Source organism: Xenopus laevis, chromosome 8L (assembly GCF_017654675.1).
Source record: "Xenopus laevis strain J_2021 chromosome 8L, Xenopus_laevis_v10.1, whole genome shotgun sequence".
Taxonomy (NCBI): Eukaryota; Metazoa; Chordata; class Amphibia; order Anura; family Pipidae; genus Xenopus; species Xenopus laevis.
Genome location: NC_054385.1, coordinates 36,089,300 through 36,115,209, shown reverse-complemented (window position 1 = coordinate 36,115,209; position 25,910 = coordinate 36,089,300). Strand labels below are relative to the sequence as shown.

Genomic DNA, 25,910 nt, shown 5'->3' with positions numbered 1-25,910 from the left:
GTTACATTGAGAAGGAAAAACAGCAGCCTGCCAGAAAGCATTTCTCTCCTAAAGTGCAGGCACAAGTCACATGACCAGGGGCAGCTGGGAAATTGACAAAATGTCTAGCTCCATGTCTGATTTGAAACTTGAATATAAAAAAATCTGTTTGCTCTTTTGAGAAAAGGATTTCAGTGCAGAATTCTGATGGAGTAGCACTATTAACTGATGCGTTTTGAAAAAAACATGTTTTCCGATGACAGGATCCCTTTAAGGTATGAAGATCCTAATTATGGAAAGATCCATTATCCGGAAAACCCCAGGTCCAGAGCATCCTGGATAACAGGTTCCATACCTGTATTTAGCATTTTTTTCTATCCTTCCTGTGATGTTTGTCTTCTGTTATAGGATATAATTCCCACTGTAAAGAGCTGTCTGCATTGTCTGCACATTGATTTCAGTGTAACGGGAAATTGCCCCATGAATGGGGTAATGTAATAAAATGTCTTAAAGGTACAGTAACACCAAAAAATTAAACTGTTTTAAAATAATGAAAATATAATGTACTGTAACCCTGAACTGGTAAAACTGGTGTGTTTGCTTCAGAAAGACTACTAAAATGTATATAGGCAAGCTACTGTCTAGTCATGGGGGCAGCCATTCAAAGCAGAAAAAGGAGAGAAGGCACAGGTTACATAGCACGTAACAGAGAATCTTTATAGTCAACAGTGGGGTTTATCTGTTATCTACTGTGTATCCTGTGCTTGAACGGCTGCCCCTATGGTTCTAGAGCAGCTTGTTTATATAAACTATAGTAGAGTTTCTGTAGTAAACACGCCAGTTGTACCAGTGCAGAGCAACAGTACAGTTCATCTTTTACTGTTCCTTTAACTTTGCCCACATCTAGGAACCCATTACAACCAATCAGATTGTTTGTTTTTAAACAACTGAGCTGTAAATGTTACCTGCTTGCTATGAGTATGAGTAGCAAACGTAAGACCATTTATTACATTTCCCTCTAAGATTTGGCACATGTAACGGTTTTGATTGTTGCAAATTAGTTGGAATTAAAACTCTTTGGTTTCATTTTGAGTTTCTTCATATCAATGATAATAGGAACTACAGCGAGTAATCCTAGGTACCCAAAAAGATACTTTGCATTCTATGAGTAAATGTTGAGTTTTTGACTCCCAAAAAAAAAAGCACAAGGATCCTACAGCTGACATTCAATTGGCGCAGTCATTTAGGCATAGCCTGATATTGGAAAGAGGTGTTGGGGGGAAAAGTAGCTAATTGCTCTGCTAGTTCAGAAAAAATATCTTTATTTCCTAGATATTAAAAAAAAAAAAAAAAAAAAAAAAGTTATCTGAACTTATTAGGATATTAAACTGTTAAACTGACAGCAGTTTTTTCATTTTCCAGCCTCTTGGATTGTCCACTAGACCTTGTTTTTTTTTTTTGCTTTTATTTTAACAACTTTAATTTTAAAATAGGATGATATCATAAGTGTAATTACGGCTTGGACCAAGCCTTGATAGGCAGCAGATGTTTAATCTGCATAGAAAAACCGTACCATTGTCTTAATTGTTTTGATTGTTCTTTTGTGTAGTTTTAAGATGCCTTAGATAACTTGCCAACTGGCTTTTTTTTGTCTTAATTTTGCACAGATTATCATCATTAAGATGGATTTTATGGTAATAAGATACCAATTCAAAATATTAATCATGTGCATTAGTAATTTTACCCTGAGGGATTTAAGTTAGCGAATGACTGAATGTTAATTGCAAGAACTTTAATCTATTTCTGGATCTGTATTGTGCCAATTTTTCTTTTCTTTTTTTTCTTTTTTTTTTTTTTTTTTTTAAAAGCAGCCATAAAAAAAGTTTATTTTACAGTAGCCTAAGCTATTAAAAACGTGTTCCGTGGGCTTATAGAGTACTCTGAGTGTTTGACTTTCTCTTCCAAATCCTCATGCTAAATCATCATGCCCAAGAGAAATTGTTTTTCCACCTGAAACATTTACTTTGAAAACTGAATATCCTTTATTCCAAGAGCTTAATGGACTTCTGTGTTTCCCTCACCACCAGTTTCTTGCTACTGATGTTCTTTTGGTTGCTTTAAAGGCTCTATATAAAACCATGGTTAGATTTATGTTTTATCAGGTCAGCAAGCCAATATAGCTGAAGTAGTTTCAGGACTTTTCTTTGCTAAGGCATATCTATGAACATATATACATAACTATAAAACATACATTAATGCATTTAAAGGAATTTTTCAGTGTAAAAATAAAAACTGGCTAAAAAGATAGACAAAATAAAAAATGTTTCTAATATAGTTAGCCAAAAATGTAATGTATAAAGGCTGCAGTGACTGGATGTGTAACATAAATAGTCAGAACACTACTTCCTGCTTTTCAGCTCTCTTGGCTTACACTGACTGGTTACCAGGCAGTAACCAATCAGAGACTTGAGGGGGGGGGCACATGGGTCATATATGTTGCTTTTGAATCTGAGCTGAATGCCGAGGATCAATTGCAAACTCACTGAACAGAAATGTACCATGTGGCCCCCCTTCAAGTCGCTGACTGACTCAGAGTTAAACAGCTGAAAAGCCGGAAGTTGGATTCTGGCTCTTTTATTAGACTTATCTGTTCACTCCAGCCTTTATACATTACATTTTTGGCTAACTAACTATATTAGAAATATGTTTATTTTGCACAGCCTATCTATTTACTCAGTTTGTTTTGTCACACTGAACTGTTCCTTTATAGGAGAAGGAAAAGTTAAAACTAAGTTTTATCAGAAAGATAACCAAAGGCAACCACAGCCCCTTAGCAGTAAAGATCTGTCTCCAAAGACACCCCAGTAGCTCCCCATTTTCTTTTCTGCTGATTCACTGCACATGCTCTGTGTCAGTTACTGAGCTTAGGGACTGACTCAAAATATACAGCACACAGAATATGAATGTCACAGTATATGGCTGATTAGTAATTAATATGGATAATAACTACATGACAACAGAAACCAGTGCAGTTCCCTTCAGAATTTAATAATCAGTCCTATAGCATCAGCTTGTATGACAGGCCTACCTCATTTTCTGCTTGATAATTTGTGACCACCTCTAAGCTTAGCTTCTCAACAGCTGCTCAGAGCCTACTGAGCAAGTGTCACAGACACTTTCCAAGATGGTGAACCCCTGTGACAAGTTTGAAGTCCAGGATCATTGCTGCTATTCAGTTTCAACTTTAGGCTGGTGCAATAAGTCCAGTATATAAAACATGTCATTTTTAGTCCTATTCATTTTTAGGGCTTCCTTCTCCTTTAAACCTCCAGGGCTAGGACTTAAGCATGCTCAGTTTGCTCTTCTCCCCCTCCCTCCTCCCCTCTCTGCTGTAATCTGAGCCCAGAGCTATGAGAGAGCGTGCACCATTGTTGCTAATCTATTGGCAATAAATTGTCTTGGTAGTTTTCCTTCTTCTTTAAACAGATACTTATGAATACATTTGGTTAGTGCAGGTAGAGAACAGGTGTACTGTCCTTTTCCAAAGGCCGAGAATCCGCCCCATTAGCCAGAAACTACCTGTTTCACAAATGGTTTTTATTTAATTTTTCTTAGTTATTTATAGATATAACAATTTATTCATGCTTTCCTGTGCCTGAATTCTCTCTGGCTGAGCCAATACATACAGGCTGTGGGTCACTGATAGATTTTACCGAATTCCTGTACGAGTCAGTAATTTGCATGTTTACCTGACAGACAGAAAACATGTTGGATTGAGGAAGCAGACTAAGAAACTAATTTATAGCTCAAATAAGCTATAAGAAAAAATAAATTAAACCTGTATCACATGTTAGCGTTTTTTCTATTTTTTTTTAATAGAGGGGTTCCCCTATTAATTTTTCTGAGAGACAGACCTGATTTTCTTGTTGATGATTTCCAATAAGCCCCTAAATTTAGCTTCTTAACATCAGCCCAAAGATGGCCTAACAAAATCTAAGATAAGGAATTACGGAGCACAGCTTTGAAGGCCTGACTCATTACTGTTATAAGGCTGCTAAACCCTTGGACTGATAAATTGCAATATCTAGAACACAACATTTTTGGCCATATTTAGTCTTAGGCTTTAGTTTTTCTTTATTGAATTGGCTTAAGTTAAAAGGGATTCTGTCATGAGTTTTATGATGTAGTTTCTCTTTCTAAATTACACTGCAAATAATTCTCTACAATATAAAATTTGTGTAGGCAGCCATCTCAAGTCATTTGCCTGGCCATGTGCTTTCAGAAAGAGCCGGCAGTTAAGGATGGAACTGCTTGCTGGCAGGCTTTCTCCTATTCAATATAACTGAATGTGTTGCAGTGGGACCTGGATTTTTACTATTGAGTGCTATTCTTAGATCTACCAGGGAGCTGTTATTTTGTGTTAGGAGCTGCTGGTTACCTTCCCTTTAGGCTGCTGGGGGGGGTAATATCACTCTAACTTGCAGTAAAGTGTGACTGAAGTTTGAGAGCACAAGTCACATGACCGGGGGCAGCTGGGAAACTGACAATATGTCTAGCCCCATGCCAGATTTCAAAATTAAATATAAAAAAATCTGTTTGCTCTTTTGAAAAATGGATTTCATTGCAGAGTTCTGCTGGAGCAGCACTATTAACTGATGTGTTTTGAAAAAAAAAATCATTTTACCAGTTAGAGTAGTAGGTGATTAATATCTATCTGTATAGCAAATACAGATTATTTATTACCTGTATGCAGCTGCACATCTACAGATACACATAAGCTATTATCGGTTTATTCCATTTTTATCCAGTTAGCTTCAATGTGTGGGTTCATTGTGTATGCCCTACTTGGCACACACAGCTCGCCAGGGCCCTTTCTTATTTAAAGTAACCACATGACAGGGTTTGCATGACCCTGGTTTTATGCTTGCAAATTAAGGTTACCAGGGTGCAGTCAAGGGAAATCTATCAGGCCATTCTTCAGTGCCACTTTCCTCAAGTGTATTCTAAATATATGTATAACAAAATAACTCTTGCAAAAGGAAAACCACTTCCAGAGCTTTATTGTGTACAGGTATGGGACCTGTCATCCAGAATGCTCAGGACCTGGGGTTTTCCGGATAAGGGATATTTCTGTAATTTGGATCTTCATACCTTAAGTCTACTAGAAAATCATGTAAACATTAAATAAACCCAATATGCTGGTTTTGCTTCCAATACGGATTAATTATATCTTGGTTTGGATCAAGTACAAGATACTGTTTTATTATTACAAAGAAAAAGAAAAGCATGTTTAAAAATTAAATTAAATATAAAATGCAGTCTATGGGAGACTTTCCATTTGGTAATTTGGAGATTCCTGGATAATGGGTTTTCAGATAACTGATCCCATACCTGTACTTACCAGGGCCAAAACCTGCACTGCTCTAGTACCCTGTGCAAACAAAATAATTAGATCACTGTTTGCAGGTTTTGTGGTGTTAGGTTTTATAATAAAAAAGTGACCTTTTAAAGGATCTTTAAACCCGTTAAAGCATCTATTTTGTCAATTTGGTTGGTTTTATTGTTAATTGTTGCACATGTTTCTCAAGTTCATTTCAATGTGTTTAGATATGAAGGAAAACAAGATTAACTGATGCCAAATGAGCTGTCTAACCTTTCTACCTGTCGCCAATTGTAGGAGCTGTTGGTGAAGGAGGAGTGAGAGGAAAATCTGGAACAAAACTTTTCCAGGACTTCCAGGTCTTAAGCAGAATCTGGACTCACCCTTGGTGTTTGCAGCTGGACTATATTAGTAAAGAAAATAAGGTATAGCTGATATCAGACTACATACTTTTGTCTATGTGAAATGTTTCCCCTGTAAACTACACTAAATAGTGGGTAAAATTTCAGTGAAATAATGGAAATGTTTTTGAGTGCTATAGATTTGCTTGCATTTCTTTCATCTCTGATCATGTTCCCTTATATTCTGAGATATATGCCCATTATTAAAGCTCTGTTTGAAATGATGTAAGCCAGACTTTTTCCAAGTGGATAAACAGATGTGCAGCCAGTGTTTCCATTTAAAAAGACAGCGCCTGCCTCAGAAACCAGCTGATGTCCCAAATGCATTTTACAGGGTTACTTTGATGAAGAAGACAGCATGGAAGAGTTTATAGCCTCCGACTCTGAGGAATCCTCCATGAGTCTAAGTTCAGAGGAAGAAGTTGTTAAGTAAGCATTTTTGTTTATTTTGATAGGGGTTCTCCCCATTTCATAATTAGTACAAAATATGAAAACCAGCAAAACTGGCCAGTGTGGATTATGTGTTTTACCTAGAGGAATGTATTTTTTCCCCTGTGGTGTTTATTCTGTAGTGCCAGAAAATCACTTAACAATAACGTAATGTGAAAGATCATCAGGAATTAGTCAAGCAATCAAAGATAAACGCCAACTGATTTTATTTGAGGCTTTACCATTTACTGCCAAGGTCTGAATCCAATTATGAAGCTATACACACTTGCACATTTTCTTTCTATAGTGCATTGTAGAATTAAAGGAATGGGACCTGTTATCCAGAATGCTTGGGACATGGTGTTTTCAAGATCCATAATTTAGATCACCATACTTAAAGTATACTAAAAATATAATTTAAACATTAATCAAACCCAATAGGGCTGTTTTGCTTACAATAATGATTAATTATATTTTAGTTGGAATCAAGTAGAAGGTACTGTTTGATTATTACACAAAAAATTGAATCTTTTTAAATATTTCTAATTTGCTTAAAATGCGATTCTCGTAATTTGGAGCTTTCTGGATAACAGGTTTCCAGATAACAGATCTCATACCTGCAGTTGAATTCACACTGACTATACAGTGCCATGACCCATTTGTCACATAGATTGATAGAGGGACAGTATATGGTACAGTTGTTAAACAGCACAATACTGTGACCTCAAAAGTTAATACAGAGTTAAATCTGCAAGCATTTGATTCAGTATCGACTGTTGTGAACTTTGCAGAGCTAAAATTTTCGGGATTTCTGCATGGAAACTGCTTCTATCTATTGACAACACATACAGATATAAAACTTCGTCCTCTGAGCCATTGAAAAAGTCATATTTGATAAATTGTTTTTTTACCCCTTTTTCCATACATGGGCCAACTGAAAGCTGCCAATTCGGTCCATATCTGGGAAAGATCCGCTTGTTTGGTGACCTCACCAAATAAGCAAATTTCTATGTTTATGGTGATCTTGAGTCAAAGGATGCTTTCAACACACTATGTCTGCAGCTAACAAATAAACATGGTGGTTGATTTATTAGTGGTATGGGGATACATCTCGTGGGACACTGGATATCTACTTCTTAGATGTTGCCTGTCTCATAGGGAGCATTCCATTGTCAAATATTCAGATGTTTATTACAGTGATAGCTGCATTTAGCAGTTGGGGATTGCCAAATCAAGATAATGTTTTCAGTCCCTTTTACTCCTTGCTACACCAAATGCTCCACAGTCAGGCCCAGTGGACCCTGCTTAAAGGAACAGTAACACCAAAAAAGTGTTTTAAAGTAATAAAAATACCATGTAGTGTTGCCCTGCACTGGTAAAATGATCTGTTTGCTTCAGAGACACTACTATAGTTCATATAAACAAGCTTCTGTATAGCAATGCCAGACATTTAAAAAAGGCTATATGGCACAGGTTAAATAGTGGATAACCAATAACACCATTATGTTCTACAGAGCTTATCTGCTGTGTAAATTTAGCCTTTTCTCCTTTGAATGGCTGCCCCCATTGCTACACACCAGCTTATTTATATAAACAATAGTAGAGTTTCTGAAGCAAACACAGCAGTTTTACCAGTATAGGGCACCACTACATCATATTTTTATTACTTTAAAACACTTTTATTTTTTGATGTTACTGTTCCTTTAAGTTTTGGGCCCAAGGTCCTCTCCTGGCAGGGCAGCTGCACATAGTTTCTTCCTTGTCATTTGAGTCATTAGGTCCAATAGTTGTTCTACATGATCATATAATGGTCAAGGTCAATTTTTGACAACAAGGAACAACATATTGTGCAAATGTTTCCATGTTTCAAGGTAATGCTGCAATGCAGTGCTACAGAAATACACAAATGTGCCATAACACCAGCCTTATTTCTTCAAGAAAAGCTGTGCATATTTTTAAGACTTGTATTCCAGCATTCCATGTTCTGAAAGAAAAGTTTAACCCTACTCCATATAATATATTGGGTGATTCTGTACTTTTATCTACCCCTTGCAAGTAATTTGCTGGCAGTAGCAATAGAAAGGCTGTTACGGTTTGGCAAACATGAAACCCAAAAGCATGGTCTCCCTAATAACTGAATTACATCTTAGCATCTTGTTTGTTGGCTTGTAGCTCACAGTAGCTTGAGAGCAATGGCCGTCACATCTCTGGTTTAATGTATTTACTTACACTAACTAATTAACTTATTGAATTACGATTGGGAAATTGTGGGGTTAATTTATGTATGTTCTTTTGTTCTATTAATAATAATAATAATGAGTAATTAGACCCCATTATAACTCAAAAAGACTGAATTTTAGGAATGATCAATAGAAAGAAAATTGCAGACTTAAACTATACTGCTACACCCTCTTTTTGTAAAAGTCACCTCCCTCTTCGCTTTCATTGCATTCTATTCATTTCATTATTGTGTTGAACAAAGGGATGATCTCAATTTGCCCATCCAAGTATATGGCTATACTATATAATCTATTCACTTTCTGTCCCTATATGTGGCATCTTCTGAATGTCAAGTTGCAGCTATAGCCTTTGTCATGAATGATGGTTGCAATACATGTTTAGAAATTAGAAAAAAAATAGGAGCTTACTATGCAACATGGGGGCACTTGCCTTTTTTTTTTAGAGAAGAGATTATCCCATAAATAGGTTACTTTGTTTTCTCTACATGAACATTTTTTTTTTTTTTATAAATAAACTTATATCTAATTAATTTTAGTAAAAAGAAGCCAAAGGGTAAAGGCAAAAAGGATAGCTGCTCAAGTGAAGAAGAAAGTGACAATGATGTTGAAGTCATCAAGGTGTGGAATTCCAGATCCCGTGGTGGCAAAGGAAAAGATTTAAACGATGAAGAGGCCTCAAACAGCCCTGTAGCTGTTAAAGCTGAAGAACGTGAGTGTTGGCCTTGTACTGCAGAATTGGGGAATTAGCCATAACGTTTTTTTATATTTTTTTCCCTCTGTTCCTTAATTCAATATCTTAAGCTGCATAACTGGTCATGTTTGATGAAGTTGAAGTTGTTGGACTTCTGTTTGAGATACCAAGTTAACTGCTGATTGCTTAACCTCTACACATACAAGAAACAAGGGATACAGGTCTATGGCCTCATTTCCATGAACTGTGTACTAATGTTTACCTTCACCGTTTGGATTTAAATAACCCGAGAAGCTCATTCCAGAACTAACCAAATGTCCCCTAGAGGAATCCCTCCACTCACCGGAGGCAAAAACAATCTCTACCAGGTCAGGCGAAAATCAAATGGCAACAATGTTTCCCAGAACTAACCACCGAGGACTGGGAAGAAGCCGCAGATAAATGCTATGACTTTCTGATCTTCTCCACAGATAGGTTAATACAATTTTAGAATTATGCACCAAACTTACATTACCCCTAAAAAGCTTGAAGCAGTGGCACATAAACTTGATACTTGCCCAGGCTGTAAAAGCTGCAAACTTTTTCCACATGATATGGGCATGCCCACTGATTTTTTTGCATATCAGCCCGGGTGGTACGGTTTCTTGCAGATCATCTTTCCCACAGATAATGGCCCCATTGTATGCATCCTAGGGATTGTAGATTAATTCACCCCATCTAGATATGCTAAAAATAGGTTTAGAGCACTACTGTTCTATGCAAAAGAGAACATAGCACTGCACTGGATGGCAACTACCCTCCCCACCAGACAGACCTGGGTCCAGTTAACCAAAAATACCATCCCTCTAATAAAACTGACTGCAGAAGCCAGAGGAACAATAACAAAGTTTCACAAAATATGGGGCCCTTGGTGTGAATTGGTACCTTCTCTCCAATAACCATTTGAACTGTATCTAATATACATATAATACACAAAAGCCATGAATATCCTGTAAATTATATCCTTATAAACGGTGAGTAGTGATGTCATCAGTTATAAACGGTGAGTAGTGATGTCATTTGTCACATGACTCACTAAAATTTGTGTATTATAATAAATAAAGTACCCCCAGTTGTAAAATATGAGGATATTAGAAGTTACCTCAGAGTTCCTCGTGTTTTTATATGCTCATGAAACTCCTCGGTAACTTATAATATCCTTATATTTTACAAAAGGCGGTACTTTATTCACTATATCTAGGATTTTTTGGTGCCATGGTACTGCCAATGTACATGTTGCAAACTACATTCACTATGAATCCCATACAACTGTTGTCACTTTACTTATTTATGACCTGGTAACTTAACACAAAGCTGTCGGCCATGTTTTTGTTAATTGTTAACATTTTGAGAATATGTTTTTGCTGTATACATCCTGCTGGTAGCACACTGCTGCATATTATGCTGGTGCTTTTCAAATTCAGGAATAGGGCCTCTTATCTAGAATGCCTGGGATCTGGAGTTTTCTGGATAAGGGGGTCTTCCTGTAATTGGAATAGTATACTTTACTGCTAAAAAATCTCTAAACCGTTTTGCCATCAATATGGATTAAGATCACCTTAGTTGGGATAAAGTACAAAGCACTGTTTTTTTATTATAGGGAAAGAGGCAATAATTTTTAAAAAAAATAAAAATGTTGTTGACTCTATGAGAGATGGTCTTTTGTAATTCAGAGCTTTCTAGATATTTGTTTTTTTAGATAATGGATCCCGTACCTGTACATTTCAATAAATGATGATTTTGTTTTAGCCTTAGGCAAACCCACATCCTCCTCCACACCTGGAAGCCCAGCCCCTGACTGGTACAAGGATTTTGTTACTGAAGCAGATGCAACTCTTATGGAGCATTCCGGGAAAATAATGCTTCTCTTTGAGATTTTGCGCATGGCTGAAGTGTTGGGAGAAAAAGTGTGAGTTTTTTTCTGACCAATCCCCCCCCCTTTAAATTTTGTGTTGCAGAATATAGGTCGTTGCATTGCTTTTATAGCTTTGGAAGCAGCTTATCAACTGCTTTCCATCATATTTCTTCCTTGTTTCCCTTTGCCTGAAATATTGTGTACTGCTTTATACAGTAACTTATTATAGTCATTGAAAATATTTCCTTTTATTCTGAGAAATACTTTACCCTTGCATGGAGGAATTGTTTTCCTGGTTTCATGTGAATGTATCCAATTCATTTCTGGCAAACAACAGAAGGCCTGTCTTTCTCTATATCAGGGAGTCAGGCTATTCTCTCAGGGCCACTATCTCACAAGACAAAGCAGGATCAGTTACCTTTATCTGAAAGGCTCATACAGTGCAGCTTGGAGATGACTGTGGGAGAGATATGAAAGCATAGTCGAGGCAGTGTAACCATATATACTGAAGAATGTATGTAAAGTGTAAGCCTTTTATTGTTACAGAAGATAAAACATTCAAGCTTGTGTAAACAGCCATCTAAAGGTGGCCATAGATTCACCGATAATATTGTACAAAACGAATATTTGTACGATATTTAGTGTATGTATGGTGCGAGACGAGCCAACTGATACCGGCAGAAGACTTGGATATTGGTCATCTCGTCGATCGTGCTGGGCAGAAAATGCAAAAAGCATAAAAACACTTTTAAGGCAAATTATAAATAGCATGCAAAGACAATGTCTTAACATATGTTGAACAGGTTTAATTTCTGGTGTCAGTATCTCTTTATTATGTTTCCATTTTTGTTCATGACAATGGTCTAAAGAGCTCTAGAAAGGTATTAAAAGATAAGATAGTTTTTAAAGAATTAATGTGTTTAAACTGGTGCAGTATGTGGTTGTATGTACAGTGATTCATACATAATGTGTAGATGCATAGCTTTGTTCTTTGTGTCCTTTGGAGAATACCTGGTCATGTGATATTAACAACAATAATGTCCAAACTTTCAGTTTAGTTTTCAGCCAGTCTCTCATATCTCTGGATTTGATCGAAGATTTTCTGGAATTGGCAAGTACCGAGAAAGATGAAGAAAATCCAGTCGAAAAGCCAGTGTTTTACAAAGGTATGTAACACTCATCGTACCTTGCCTTCCCGTGGTCCTTTTTGAATGATTGCATCTATTTTTCAAGTTTATTCACCTGTCATAGCATATGTGTTCAATAGGGAGCGTATTGTTCAGTCATGTTCTGAACAATGATTGGTGGATAGGGAACTTAGATTGTAAGATACACTGCTACAGATGTGATTTATGCATTAGAGCACTGTATAATACATCAGAACACTCCAAAGGATAATGATTTGTGAACATTGATCATGCTTCCTTTCCATAATTAATCTTCCTTCATTTACCGCCATCTATAAAAAAAATTTGAATTTGTTGTTCTAAATATTTCTTATCCTAATTCCATGTTTATAATACCAGTTTTCAGTCTCTCCGCAAAGTGGAGCAAAAAAGTGGGAACAGTGTATTACACCATTTAACGATGTTGGCTACAGATCTGTTTTTACCCCACTTTCTCAAAAAATAAACCTACCTTAAAAAAAACAGTGAATACACCCTAAAGCAGTGATCCCCAACCAGTGGCTCATGAGCAACATCTTGCTCTCCAAGCCCTTGGATGTTGCTCCTGGTAGCCTCAAAGCAGCTGATTATTTTTCAAGTCCTGCCTTGGAGGCAAGAGTTTAGTGCCAAACAGAGCCTCCCATAGGCTAGCAGTCTATATAGAGGTTACCAAATAGCCAATCACAGCACTTATTCCGCACCCCAGGAACATTTTTCAAGCTTGTGTTGCGCCCCAACTTTTTTGCATTTCAATAAAGTTAAAGTTTAAAAAAGGTTGACCATAAACAAATAAAGCAATGCTTTTGCTGCCATTCTAGAAGAAATTTTAGGCATTCACTATGGACACCAAGCCACTTGAAAAGTGCATTTTGCTGCCAATTTGCTTTATAAAATGTCTGTTTAAGTGAAAAGCCCGCTTTACATTTCATCCTTGGTTGCCAGACAGATTTCTACCACATTCATCTGCATTGGGGGAATGCCTCAGACCGTTCTGCAGTGCTTTAAATTCTCTCAATGGTAATGTTTTGTCATGTAATTACCTTGGGGAGTACTTTTCCAGTCCTTTTACGGTAATACCTTAAATAATGTGCTTCCATCAGCTGTATTTCTGCCTTGCACTATATATTCATATATATTATTTTTCTGTTTAACATCTGGTAACAAGAACCCGTAATTATTAGTCTAATTAAGCTCCTGCAGCTGGCCTAAATTTGACTGCAAAAAAAAAAGAAAGAACAAGAGTTAGACCTGGAAGGCAAATGTCTTTACTACTGTGTACTACAGAGGAAACTGTATCTTTCTAATTGGAAGCATATCTGCTACAGAGATAAATTAGATTTTTTGTGCTTTAGTTTAAATTGCAGACATCTTTAGCCTCCTTTGATTACTGCTTTGTGTGATTTTGACAAGAATTTATCATTTTTATACTTGGTATTCTTGCAGTGATTAATTAAGGACACCTAGATCAGTTAGTCCTAAAATGTGGGACTCTGTCCCCCCCCCCCCAGGGGCCCAGAACAGTAGCTTGACAGTCCCTGAATGAAGATCAATTAGGTGAGCGTTGGGGAGAATGCCTTCCTGTGATTCTGAACTTAAAGGTTAATAAGGGTGAGATTTGGAGATGAAAACATATTTCTGTTGTAGACATTCTAGAAACTATAGTTGAAAATGCTATTTGTGCCTGAAAACAAAGTTGTTGTTTTTTTAGGAAAGGAGTAGGTTTGTTCAACGGTGGTTTATTGGTTAGGAATATTCGTTTTTGTTGTGTGTACACACATTTAAGATTAAAGTGAAAGTCTGTTCGTGTGTATGTGTATTGAATCATTTTACTGCATTTTACCGATTTTATAGTATTTTTGGTTCCACATTTATTGTTTGTAAAATGTTCATTGCTCAATGAGCGTAGTGGAATTTTGACCACAGATCTCGATTCGCTATTTATTTTATACCTTTGATTGTTTTTATTGAAATTAAAAAAAATTTATTGCATTCTACACCTTTCTTGACAAGTATTTTTGTAAATAAAATCTTATTGATTTTTTGATCTCCTGTATATGGTTTGTAAATATTGATTTTTGGGCTTTAATAGATACCATGTGTAGTTCACTGTTGGAGAGTTCAAAGTTGTAGCTGCTAAGATACAGTTATCATTCAGTAATAATCAATGTATTGGCTAACACTGCTATTGTTTCTTTTGCAGGGGATGGAAAGTGGTTTAGAAATATCGATTACTACCGTTTAGATGGCCAAACCTCTCCTCAAACGCGTAAAAAATGGGCTGAGGAATTTAATGATGTCTCCAATTCAAGGTAAGACCCCTTCCTTAGTGCTTCTTTATATGATTTGAGGAATAATGTGTTTCTGCTACTGTGGTCCATTAGTTTCTCTGTTTTATGAGATTTTTTGTTTCCTGATATCAGGGGCCGTCTGTTCATTATTTCTACAAAAGCCGGATCCCTGGGTATTAATCTTGTTGCTGCTAATCGTGTGGTAATCTTTGATGCATCATGGAATCCATCATATGATATTCAGAGTATCTTCAGGGTGTATCGATTTGGACAGTTCAAGCCTGTATTTGTCTACAGGTTTTTGGCCCAGGTAAGTCCCAACACAGTAAATAACCCTGTAGCAGACTGGAGCATTGTCATGCCTGTGTTGATCCCCTTTTTTGATTCAAGTGATTAGTGGAAAGAGCAACAAGACTGGGTGGCGCCCCACTTCCCTCACATGAACACTCTGGGGCTGCTTTGCTGAAATAGGTGTTTAATTTAAATAATGTGGTTACTTGGAACAACCAGTGAGCTATTTGCAGTCATTCCTTTGTAGTAGACTGGTCAAAAAAATTCTTGGTAACTGCACTGGTTTTCCCAACTTCTACTGCCTCTTATCAGAGATCAAAGAGGCAAGAGCCCAAAAGCATTTTGGGAAGCACCTGCAGTAGCACAGATTTAACTGTAGGCGACAAATCTGCCATCACCTTAAGCGTGCCTCCTGGAATTGGGCCACTGAAGACAATGAGCTATGGGGCCTGACTACTGCCAGTGTGGCAGCTAGAGAAGTTAAGAATGAATCTGACAGTAGTAGGTACCACAGGAATGTGAGATAGGGCAAGTTTTTTTTCTTTTTATTCACCGGTCATATGTTTTTAAAGATTGCCTCAGGCCCCAAACTGTTTTTATTTTAATGTTGGCCTCATGCTTGCAATCTGAAGTTGGCCAAACTGACATTTATGAACATGACCAAACCATGAGTAAACTGTTTCTTACTTAACAGGGCACCATGGAAGAAAAGATCTACGACAGGCAGGTTGCCAAACAGTCCCTGTCCTTTAGGGTTATCGACCAACAACAAATCGAACGTCATTTTACAATGAATGAACTGACTGAACTTTACACCTTTGAGCCTGATATGCTGGATGACCCTAATTCGGAAAAGAAGAAAAAACGAGAGACTCCCATGCTGCCTAAGGTAAGAGAGATGCAAGCGGTCATGCTCACGTCTGTATCCTGCATCTCTGTGACCTGGAAATCGGTTTTCCTGCAGTTTTAGACAAGTTTTAGGCACTGATAGTTAAAAATGAAAGCATTTGAAACAGTTTGTTGTCGCTTTACTCACATTCTTGCCGATGGGAAGGGATTTCGGGGGTAGATCAGTCGCCAGCAGTAGCGAAGATTTATCTCCCCGTGTGCCACCACCCCTAGATTATAAATGATCATGACTTTTCTTTTATTAGCCAAGCTTCCTTGTAAACAGTTGTTTATGTAGGATGGTTGAGGGGAGAGATAGATGCAGAATAAGTGTGGTACTCCTGACACAGCAGAAAATTCTGCATTCACCTATCATGCTCAACCTGATGACCTTTATTAAAAAAAAAAAAAAACTCCTGATTGCTATCCAGAACCAGCCATATTGCATACCTTTTTTGCTCAATGGTACGAAGTGTTAGTTGCCTTGTATACTGTCAACATATTCCATAGCTATTTTAAAGGAGAACTAAAGCCTAAAAATTAATATGGCCACAAATTCTATATTTTATATACTAAACTTATTGCACAACCTAAAGTTTCAGCTTGTCAATAGCAGCAATGATCCAGGACGTTAAACTTGTCACAGGGGGTCACCATCTTGGAAAGTGTCTGCGACACTCACATGCTCAGTGGGCTCTGAGCAGCTGTTGAGAAGCTAAGCTTAGGGGTTGTCACATATTATCAAACAGAAAATGGTTTATGTGCTGCCATGTAGTAATTATCTGTATTAATTAGCCTTGTATTGTGACATTTCTATTCAATGTACTGTATATTGTGAGTTGGTCCCTAAGCTCAGTAAGTGACAGCAGCACAGAGCATGTGCAGTGAATCAGAAGAAAAGAAGATGGGGAGCTACTGGGGCATCTTTGGAGACACAGATCTTCCCTGATAATCGGCTGTGGTTGCCTTGGGTTGCTATAGAAGCCCAAAATATAATGTACATTTCTAGCTACTTCTTAAGTTAGGCATTAGTTGTCCTTTAAAGTGTTTCAAGCATGTTTAGCAAGGTTTTATGTTTTTTTCTTGGTAGAGCTGGGTGGCTATCTAAAGATATCTAAAGACTACTCGCATGACTGCTTATATGGACTTTTCCATAAAAATATTTACTAAATACTAACATGAATGTCCACTATAAAGCATGTGAATCCCAAAATCTGCAAAGAACAAAAAAGATTCTACGTCACTTCTGCAAATGACTAGACGCCCGCTGTTATGTTATAATAAGGATAATTCTTCCCTTTTACTTGAAAGGTAACTTGCTCCCCTCTCCTTTTACCCCTCCTCCCCTTCCTTCAATCACACTCTTATCCAGCATAGATCTTTCCCACAGACAAAGAATGCCAGAAAACCTAGTGTGAACTGAGGCTTGACTTGCATATTAGATAACCTGCACTGTATAATAGTGGTCTTTTCCTTGGATCGAACATGCCTCTTACAAAAAAAAAAAATCTCTCATTCTGCCAGACTTTATCCAAGCCCTGTGTTGGACCTGGAATTTGTGGATAAGGGATTTTTCAATATTTTTGATCCAAAATGTTATGCTAAAATCATTTTGAATTCAATAGGTGTTATTTTTGCCACCAATATGAGTTCATCGAGCTTAGTTACCACCAAGTACAAGGTGCTGTTTTATTATTACAGAGAAAAAGGAATTTATTTTTAAAGATTAGAATTATTTGCTTAAAGGAGATGGAAAGCTACCGAAGCAGTTTATTGCCAATAGATTAGCCACAATAGTCCAAGCTATAACACTATATTCTGCAGAATGCTTTATAATGGAGTAAACCGCTCTAGAAGCTCTCTGTTTGTTTAGGATAGCAGCTGCCATATTGGCTTGGTGTGACATCACTTCCTGTCTGAGTCTTTCTCCTCATGTGTTACTTTGGAATCAGATTACAGCAAGGGGGGGAAGGGTGGGGGGGGGAGATGAGCAAACTGAGCATGCCCAAGCCCTGGAGGTTTATGCTGAAAAACAGGAAGTCTGATACAGTGTACATGTGTACAAAATAGAAGGAAAGAAATGCTGTGTTGCTTTTGACAGAGGACTCAGAGCAACATTACTTTGAGGGTTTACTGGTGTATTTATATAGACCTTTCTTATAAAGCTTCATTTTAGCTTTTCCTTCTCCTTTAAAACGGACTCTGCTGGAGATGGCTTTCCCATAATACAGAGCTTTCTGTGTAACTGGTTTCTGGATAAGAGATTCCATACCTCTATATGGCGTCACAATGCATTACAAAGGGCTTATTAAGAGAGAAGCCATCGAAAATTATTTGTACGAGAAGCCATGGGCCCTAAGAATTGTGGTTGTGCTGCACACAGCTGTTGCACTGGAAACTCAATGGAATGCTGACCGGTAAATCACAACGGCAAACACTTGGCTATTAAAAGTATTGTTCTTACAAGTCAAAGATTATGGTTTCCATCGCTAATCTTTTTAATTCTGTGTGGCTAAGAAGCCTGTTAGATTTGCAGATGAATCGGATTCTCCTCAGACATGCTGTTCAACGATGAAAGCTCAAATATACTTTTCCACCGTGTCAAGAATGACTGTTCCCGCTTTTCCTTCCCCGCTGCTCTGCGTACGCACTTCCGAACTGGAAATGTACTGTCACGTTTTATAGTCAGAATGAACTGAATTCATTTGTGGCATTTTCTGGCATCTGTTATGTTCCAAAGCTGTAAATTCCTTCATATAAAAACCCCTTTCCACACCCAACTCTTCTTTCCATTTCATTTAGGCTTGGTTATCGGAATAGCTCGGATTAAGTTTCATTAACCACATGCATATTAAAGAGCTTGAAAAAAAAAAATCATGTGCATTTTAATATCATATACTGTTACTTACAAAAAAAAAAATCATGTCACTGGTTTTAAGAAGCTCCTTTATATGACTAAACCTAGTTGTGGTATTGTCAGTTCCATTGTAATGGACCCTCTGTTGCAGCTATGTATAGAAACATATTTCAAATGCTATAGGGTATAAAAAAAATGTAAAATTACATCTAGGACTAAATACAGGTATGGGAGCCGTTATCCAGAAAGATCCCAATTATTGAAAGGCTGTCTCCCATAGACTCCATTTTATCCAAAGACAGTATTTTAAGTTTTCCCTCATCTTACATTGTTGGTTTTTAATGTAATTTAAAAATTACATCTAGGACTAGATACATGTATAGGAGCCGGAAACCCGTTATCCACAAAGATACGAATTATTGAAAGGTTGTCTCCCATAGACAACATTTTATCCAAATACAGTAGAACCCCCATTTTACAGCCCCTGATTTTAAGTTTTCTCTCATTTTACATTGTTGTTTTGTGCTCCCACCTATATATTATGCATAATAGATTTCCCTGATTTTACATTTTCTTGGATTTTACACCATTTGTTTCTGGTCCCCTGAAAAACGTAAAATGGGGTTTCTACTGTAATCCAAATTTTTAAAACTGTTCCTTTTTCTCTGTAATAATAAAACTGTACCTTGTACTTGATCCCAATTAAGATATAATAATCCTTATTGGAGGCAAAACCAGCCTATTTTTTTATTTAATGTTCAATTTTCTAGTAGACTAAGGGCAAAGACACACGGGCAGATTCGGGGAGATTCGTTGCCTGGTGACAAACCCCCCTCTTCTCTCTAATTTCCCCTAACTGCCTTCCCACCCGGCTAGAATTGAAAGCGGGATGGCACTCAGAGTGCTCCGTTTTCGGAATTTGCCTCACGAGGAAACTTCTGGCGACTTTGGATAAACGAATCGCTCCAAGTGCCATTCCGCCGGCAATTTTCATTCTAGCCTGCGGGAAGGCAGTTTGGGGAGATTAGTTGCCCCGAAGAAGAGGAGATTTGTCGCAAGGGAACTAATCTTCCCCTGTGTCTCTACCCTTAAGGTAAGAAGACCTAAATTACAGGAAGATCAGTTATTCGGAAAACCCCAAGTCCCGAGCATTCTTGATAACATGTCCTATACCTGTATCATGATCTTTTTTGTTCTGAGTTTCTTCGGGTTTAATGAGAATAGGATGTTATAAAGTAAACTGGGCAACAGAACCAATGAGGACAGACCCCCTAAGGGCCCCGTTCAGTAAACAGCTGACTTAGTCTGGGGGATCCCTGAGTATTGATAGGCCTGTGTATAATAGCCAGTTCTCCTCTACTTTATGAAGTAGAAGAACATTGGAACGGTGGCACTTTTACATTAATACAAGTATGGGACCTGTTATCCAGAATGCCTGGGACCGGCGGTTTTCAAGATAATGGATCTTTCCATAATTTGGATCTTCTGACCTTAAGAAAATCATGTCAAATAAATCCAACAGGCTGATTTTGCTTCCAATAAGGATTAATTATATCTTAGGTGGGATCAAGTACAAGGTACTGTTTTATTACAGAGAAAAAGGAAATCATTTTCTAACATTTGTATTATTTGGATAAAATGGAGTCTATGGGAGACATCATAACCGTAATTCGGAGCTTTCTAGAAAACGGGTTTCTGCATAACTGATCCCATACCTGTATATCATTTTCTTTTTTCCTTTAAAATTAAACATTTCCTATCCGCTCAAGATTGTTCTTTCCTTCTCTTCTTTCTGTTCTGCAAACTGAGACTCAAAAAACAGGATTGTACTGTATCACCTGTTTTTTTTTAATACTGTATTTATGTACATAGATAACTGTTAGCCAGTGACAGTCTGGCAGTGCCGTTGTGCTCAGTGATTCTAAGCACCTGTTGGCATTAAGTCTGGGTTTAGACAGTATTAAATACAGCCATAGGAATGCTTGGAGTTTGGGTATAAGTTCAATCGGACATTCACAGGAACAATCAACAGGAGCGAATATACTGAATGAACAAACCAAGTTCTGGTGACATGCCAAACCTCTCTTTTCTTGTTGCTGTAAATCCATATCATATTCATGTTCATTTAATGTTACGTCCTTGTATCTTGTACATACAAGTAAGATGCTGTCTTTAGGCCTCACATACCTGCATTTTCTAGTGCAAATAACAGGGATGTAATATGGTCGCATCCAATAGTTTTCCATGTAACAATCTGAACATTTTTAGTATGCATGCACCAAATCCAGGATTCGGCCTATCCTTCTGCCCGGCCGAACCGAATCCTAATTTGCATATGCAAATTAGGGGGCGGAAAATCTCGTGACTTTTTGTCACAAAACAAGGAGGTAAAAAAAATTCTCCTTCCCACCCCTAATTTGCATATGCAGATTCAGCTTTGCAAATTAGGTTCAGTATTCGGCCGAAACGTTCCCAAAGGATTCGAGGGTTTGGCCGAATCCGAAATAGTGGATTCAGTGCATCCCTAATTTAGTTGTGTGCATGTAATGGAAAAAATTCTTGAGGTTCTGTTTATTATACCGCTACTGCTTCTGTCTAGGAAGTGTCGATCTCCTGGAATCGTTGGAAATGTTTTACTTTTATATCCCATGCATTCGGGAGAAACCAAAAATTGGTTTTAAAATAGGAAACTATCATTTCTAGCATAGCTTAAAGCATTCTTTTCGAGTTCTTTGGTCTGGCTAGAAGGCTAGACGCTTTTGCTGTCCCAGAAACATTGGCCAAATGTCTCTGGACTCAGGAATCACTTTGCTCCAAGCAAAATGCTAAATCCAGCTGTTTTCAGGGCCATAATGCTTCTTCTCTACCTCCAAATCTTTCTTTTTTTCTTTTTTTTTTTTATCTTTAACTTATTTGGGGAGATTTGCATAATTTTTGTTACTGCAACACAGGCTTCCATCTGAACTACTTGGACAGTACAGTCATGGCTCTTAAAGGGGTTGTTCGCCTTCCAAACACTTTTTTTTTAAGTTCAGTTGTTTTCAGATTGTTCACCATAAAAATACTTTTTCAATTGCTTTCCATATTTTATCTTTTACAGGTTTCCCAAAAATTAAAGGAACAGAACAGTTGATATGAATAATAGTAGTGCTTCTAAAGCAAACACAGCAGTTTTAGCAGTGCATTATATTTTTATTACTTTAAAGTTACTGTTCCTTAAAGTTTAATATCCCTGTCTCTGGTGTTTCAGTCTGGCAACTCAGTGACCCAGGAGCATCTGAACTGTTGCAATTTAGTTGATACATTTCTCAGCAGGATGTGTAATATTAGCAACTATTGTATCAATTCTAACAGCTGCCTTAAATGGAACTCAGGGTTTCTGCTAGATAAGAAATGTATCAACTAAATGTATCAATTTAGAACAGTTAAAGGGTAACGTAACTTTTAGCATGTTATGGAATGACCAATTCAAAGCAACTTTTCATTATTTTTTATAGTTTTATAGATTTTTTTCTGACTCTGTAGCTTTCAAATGGGCGTCGCTGACCCATCTAAAAAGCAAATGCTCTGTAAGGCTACAAATGTATTGTTATTGCTAATTTTTATTACTCATCTTTCTAATCAGGCCCTCTTACATTCATATCCCAGTCTCTTATTCAGATCAATGTATGGTTGCTAGGGTAATTTCAACCCTAGCTATCAAATTGCTTAATATGCAAAATGAAGAACTGCTGAATAAAATGCTAAATTACTCAAAAACCTTAACTAATAAAAAATGAAAACCAGTTGTGAATTGTCTCAGAATATCTCTACAACATACTAAAAGTTAATTTAGAGGTGAACAACCCCTTTAAAGAATTGGTGACCCCCCCCCCCAGGGCTGCTTTAGAATGTGAAAAATTAAACTTTATACTTCAATATTAGAAAAACGGTCACACATAGACAATAGAAAGTAATTGGAAAACATCTTTATTTCTGGTGAACTGTCTGAAACCAACTGAACTGGAAAATGTGTTTGAAGCTGAGCAACCCCTTTAAATGTATTTCAGCCCATATTACTATGACAGAAGTACAATGGCTTGTAGGTATAACTTCTCACCCTGGCACAGGCACAGGAAACATGTCATATTTTTTTTTAACGTGAGTTGGCATCATATCAGACAACACACCTGTAAATTCTGAAATATTAGCTTTCTCTCTATTTAAATATTTCCCTGTGAGGCAATCTCACCAAAACAATGCAGGCGAGGAAAGCTTATAATGTTACATTGGTTTGTGCTTTCCAAGCTGCACAGTATTGTTTTCCTACTTTTTTTTCTGGACAGAAAGTACAGGCAGCTGCAGTTATTGCAAAACCATCTGCCATTAAATGTTGCCAAACCTTGGTTTTAGGTGTGTGTGTATAAGTGCATGTATATATGTACTTTTTGATTTTATGTATTCCTATTTTTTGCTGTTGCTGACTACAACCAGCATAACTATTCATGTTGTAAAACTGCATCTGAGTGGTGAATGGCAGAGGAAAATGGGGAACAATGGTTCAGAGCTAGAGCTTTTCATCCCCTCTTTAAATATTATCCTTGTTATAACATCAGCACTGTATTATGTTAGCAACCTCTCTCCTGACATTATTAGTGTTTTAGTAATCAAACATGTTTCCCTAAGTTGTGTTCTTTCATTCCTTAAGGACACCGTGCTAGCGGAGCTGCTACAAATCATGAAGGAGCACATAGTGACCTATCACGAGCACGACTCTCTTCTGGATCATAAGGAGGAAGAGGCCCTTACAGAAGAGGACCGGAAGGCGGCATGGGCAGAATATGAAGCTGAAAAGAAGGTTAGTTTATAATGGGATTTGGCCACTGTTATCATAGTACATAAACTTAAAGGGATACTGTCATGGGGGACGCATCAGTTAATAGTGCTGCTCCAGCAGAATTCTGCACTGAAATCTGTTTCTCAATAGAGCAAAGAGTTTTTTATATTTAATTTTGAAATCTGACATGGGGCTAGACATATTGTCAGTTTCCCAGCTTCCCCAGTCATGTGACTTGTGCTCTCATAAACTTCAGTCACTCTTTACTACTGTACTGCAAGTTGGAGTGATATCACCCCCTCCCTTCCCTCCACAGCAGCCTAACAACAGAACAATGGGAAGGTAATCAGATAGCAGCTCCCTAACACAAGATAACAGCTACCTGGTAGATCTAATAACAGCACTCAATAGTAAAATCCAGCTCCCACCGCGACACATTCAGTTACATTGAGTAGGAGAAACAGCAGCCTGCCAGAAAGCAGTTCCATCCTAAAGTGCTGGCTCTTTCTGAAAGCACATGACCAGGCAAAATTACCTGAGATGACTGCCTACACACCAATTTTACAACTTAAAAAAAAAATACACTTGCTGGTTCAGGAATTCAATTTTATATTGCAGAGTGAATTATTTGCAGTGTAATTTAGAAATGAAAACTACATTTTAAAAATCATAACAGAATCCCTTTAAGCTTAATAATAACCTGCGCACCCCCATCTGATGCTGCTGGATCTAATGAGGACCTAGGTGCTTTGTTTAAAATAAGTTCCACATTTGATTGATATCGGAATTAGTCTCACACAACAAGTTACTGCCATGCAGCTGAGGAATTTTGAAGCCTTACTGCAATAGGCTGCATTTCAAAGCATGACGGAGTTGCCCATTTAGGATTTTTAGCACATGTACCTTGCATTTAGCAAGTGAGATCAGAAACCGCAGTCCAAGGGTATTCATGTGTTCTTTTATTAATGGAGAACTTAACAAAACTGTCATGGTTGGGAGAACAGCGCAGCATTTCCTTTTTTATTTTCTTGTGCAGTGGTTATGATAAGCAGTTTGGATTGGGGTGATTTCCAAACTACAACTAAAGATCAGTCAGTAGTTTGAATAGCTTGTTGAGTGCTTCTGCAGTAGTCACAGTGTCTCGAAGTTAGTCACCTGGCAAAGTTAGTCTGTCAAAACCTGTCCAAACAAGCAGATATTTCATTTGTTATGCCCAGCTCAAAGTCTAAGCTAGTCTTCAAAGCCAGATCTTTTAGTCAGTGTCAAAGTATTTAAAGACTGCCCAGGGTATCACGTCGGGTAAATGTAGAAACAAACCCGTTTTCATTGCGAATTTACACATGTGAAGGTGCATCCACATGGGTAGTTGTAGTAGTAGTAGTAGTAGTAGTAAGGAGGTTACTTAGCAGATAATAGATAAGCTATTTAATAGAAAACAATGGTATTCTACAGTGCATCTGTTATGTTCTATGTAAGTTTACACAGCAATTTGTTTATATAAACTATAGTAGTCTTTCTAAAATTGTAGCAAGCACACCAATTTTACTAGTGCAGGGACACCGTACATTATATTTTAATTATATTATAACACTTTCATTTTTGGTGTTACTGTTCCTTAAAAAAGTGGCTTCCAAACCAAGTTTATTTTTTTAAAAAAAATATTTTAAAGAAAATGGCATTTGACAGGCATTACAGATACGTATCTCGTAAATGTCCAAAAACCAAATAACAATGATTTTATTTATGTATATAATTTACTTTCTGCATGTTTTTCTTATGTATTTTGCTGAATTCTTCTTTCTCAAGGGTTTGACCAATCGTGTCAATGTAGCAGCAGTACCTGGGGTTAATTATGGTCAAGTCAATATCAACGCACAATCTTCCTACATGCCATTAAACCTGGGAGCGCTGTCCTCATTATCTAACCAGCAACTTGAGGTATGTTTAACCAAATATCATTGATTCCACTTCTTAGAACCCAAAGCTAATTGCTAAATGACGGTTAATGCGCTTTTTATGAATTTTATGGCTCGGCAATCCTAGGAAGACATTTTGGTGACCGTAGCATGTATGTGAAGCTATTCACTTCTTATTAATATAGTATTTGATGGTAACGGTACAACCAACCCTTGGGCTCCATATCAAAAGTTCAACTGTTCCTTGATTTTCACTTTTTAATTTGTGTTTGGTAATATTTATAGAGGAGTAAAAGTTTGTCTTGCTTTGTTTTCCTTTGCTTCTATAAACATGTTAACCTTGCAGTTTCATGCTTGCATAAGGTATCACTGTTTTCTGTTTGGCTACAGATTTCTTAATGGCTCAGCAAAGTATAGTTACAGTTGTTTTGTATTGTGGTTCTATTGCCCAACAGGTATTGGGCAATAGATGCTTAAAGGGGAACTCTCGCGAAAATGAAATTTTAATATAAGCGTCAGCATACTGAAATAAGATACAATCAATTAAAAATTCAATTAAATTCTGTACCGTTTCTGAAATAATCATGTTTATCTATCCTCTCTCAGCATCCGTTTCTCTTCATTCTCTCTTTATGCAGGAGTTGGGTTTCAAATAAATTATCCAATATATCTTA

General features: G+C 37.3%; 1 protein-coding gene across 3 annotated transcripts in view; it reads left to right on the top strand.

Moving 5' to 3' along the window:
* atrx.L (alpha thalassemia/mental retardation syndrome X-linked L homeolog) overlaps positions 1-25,910 on the top strand; it is a 118,483-nt gene that overhangs the window by 82,281 nt on the left and 10,292 nt on the right. For all 3 annotated transcript variants that reach the window (XR_001932620.2, XM_018229764.2, XM_041572697.1), the window contains 10 exons: positions 5,657-5,784; positions 6,095-6,189; positions 8,966-9,138; positions 10,909-11,068; positions 12,068-12,180; positions 14,381-14,489; positions 14,601-14,778; positions 15,454-15,648; positions 23,192-23,341; positions 25,127-25,258. Coding sequence is in view for 2 of the 3 variants with exons in the window: in XM_018229764.2 (XP_018085253.1) it covers positions 5,657-5,784; positions 6,095-6,189; positions 8,966-9,138; positions 10,909-11,068; positions 12,068-12,180; positions 14,381-14,489; positions 14,601-14,778; positions 15,454-15,648; positions 23,192-23,341; positions 25,127-25,258 (1,433 nt within the window). In the remaining variant the exon portion in view is untranslated. The remainder of the gene's footprint in view (positions 1-5,656; positions 5,785-6,094; positions 6,190-8,965; positions 9,139-10,908; positions 11,069-12,067; positions 12,181-14,380; positions 14,490-14,600; positions 14,779-15,453; positions 15,649-23,191; positions 23,342-25,126; positions 25,259-25,910) is intronic.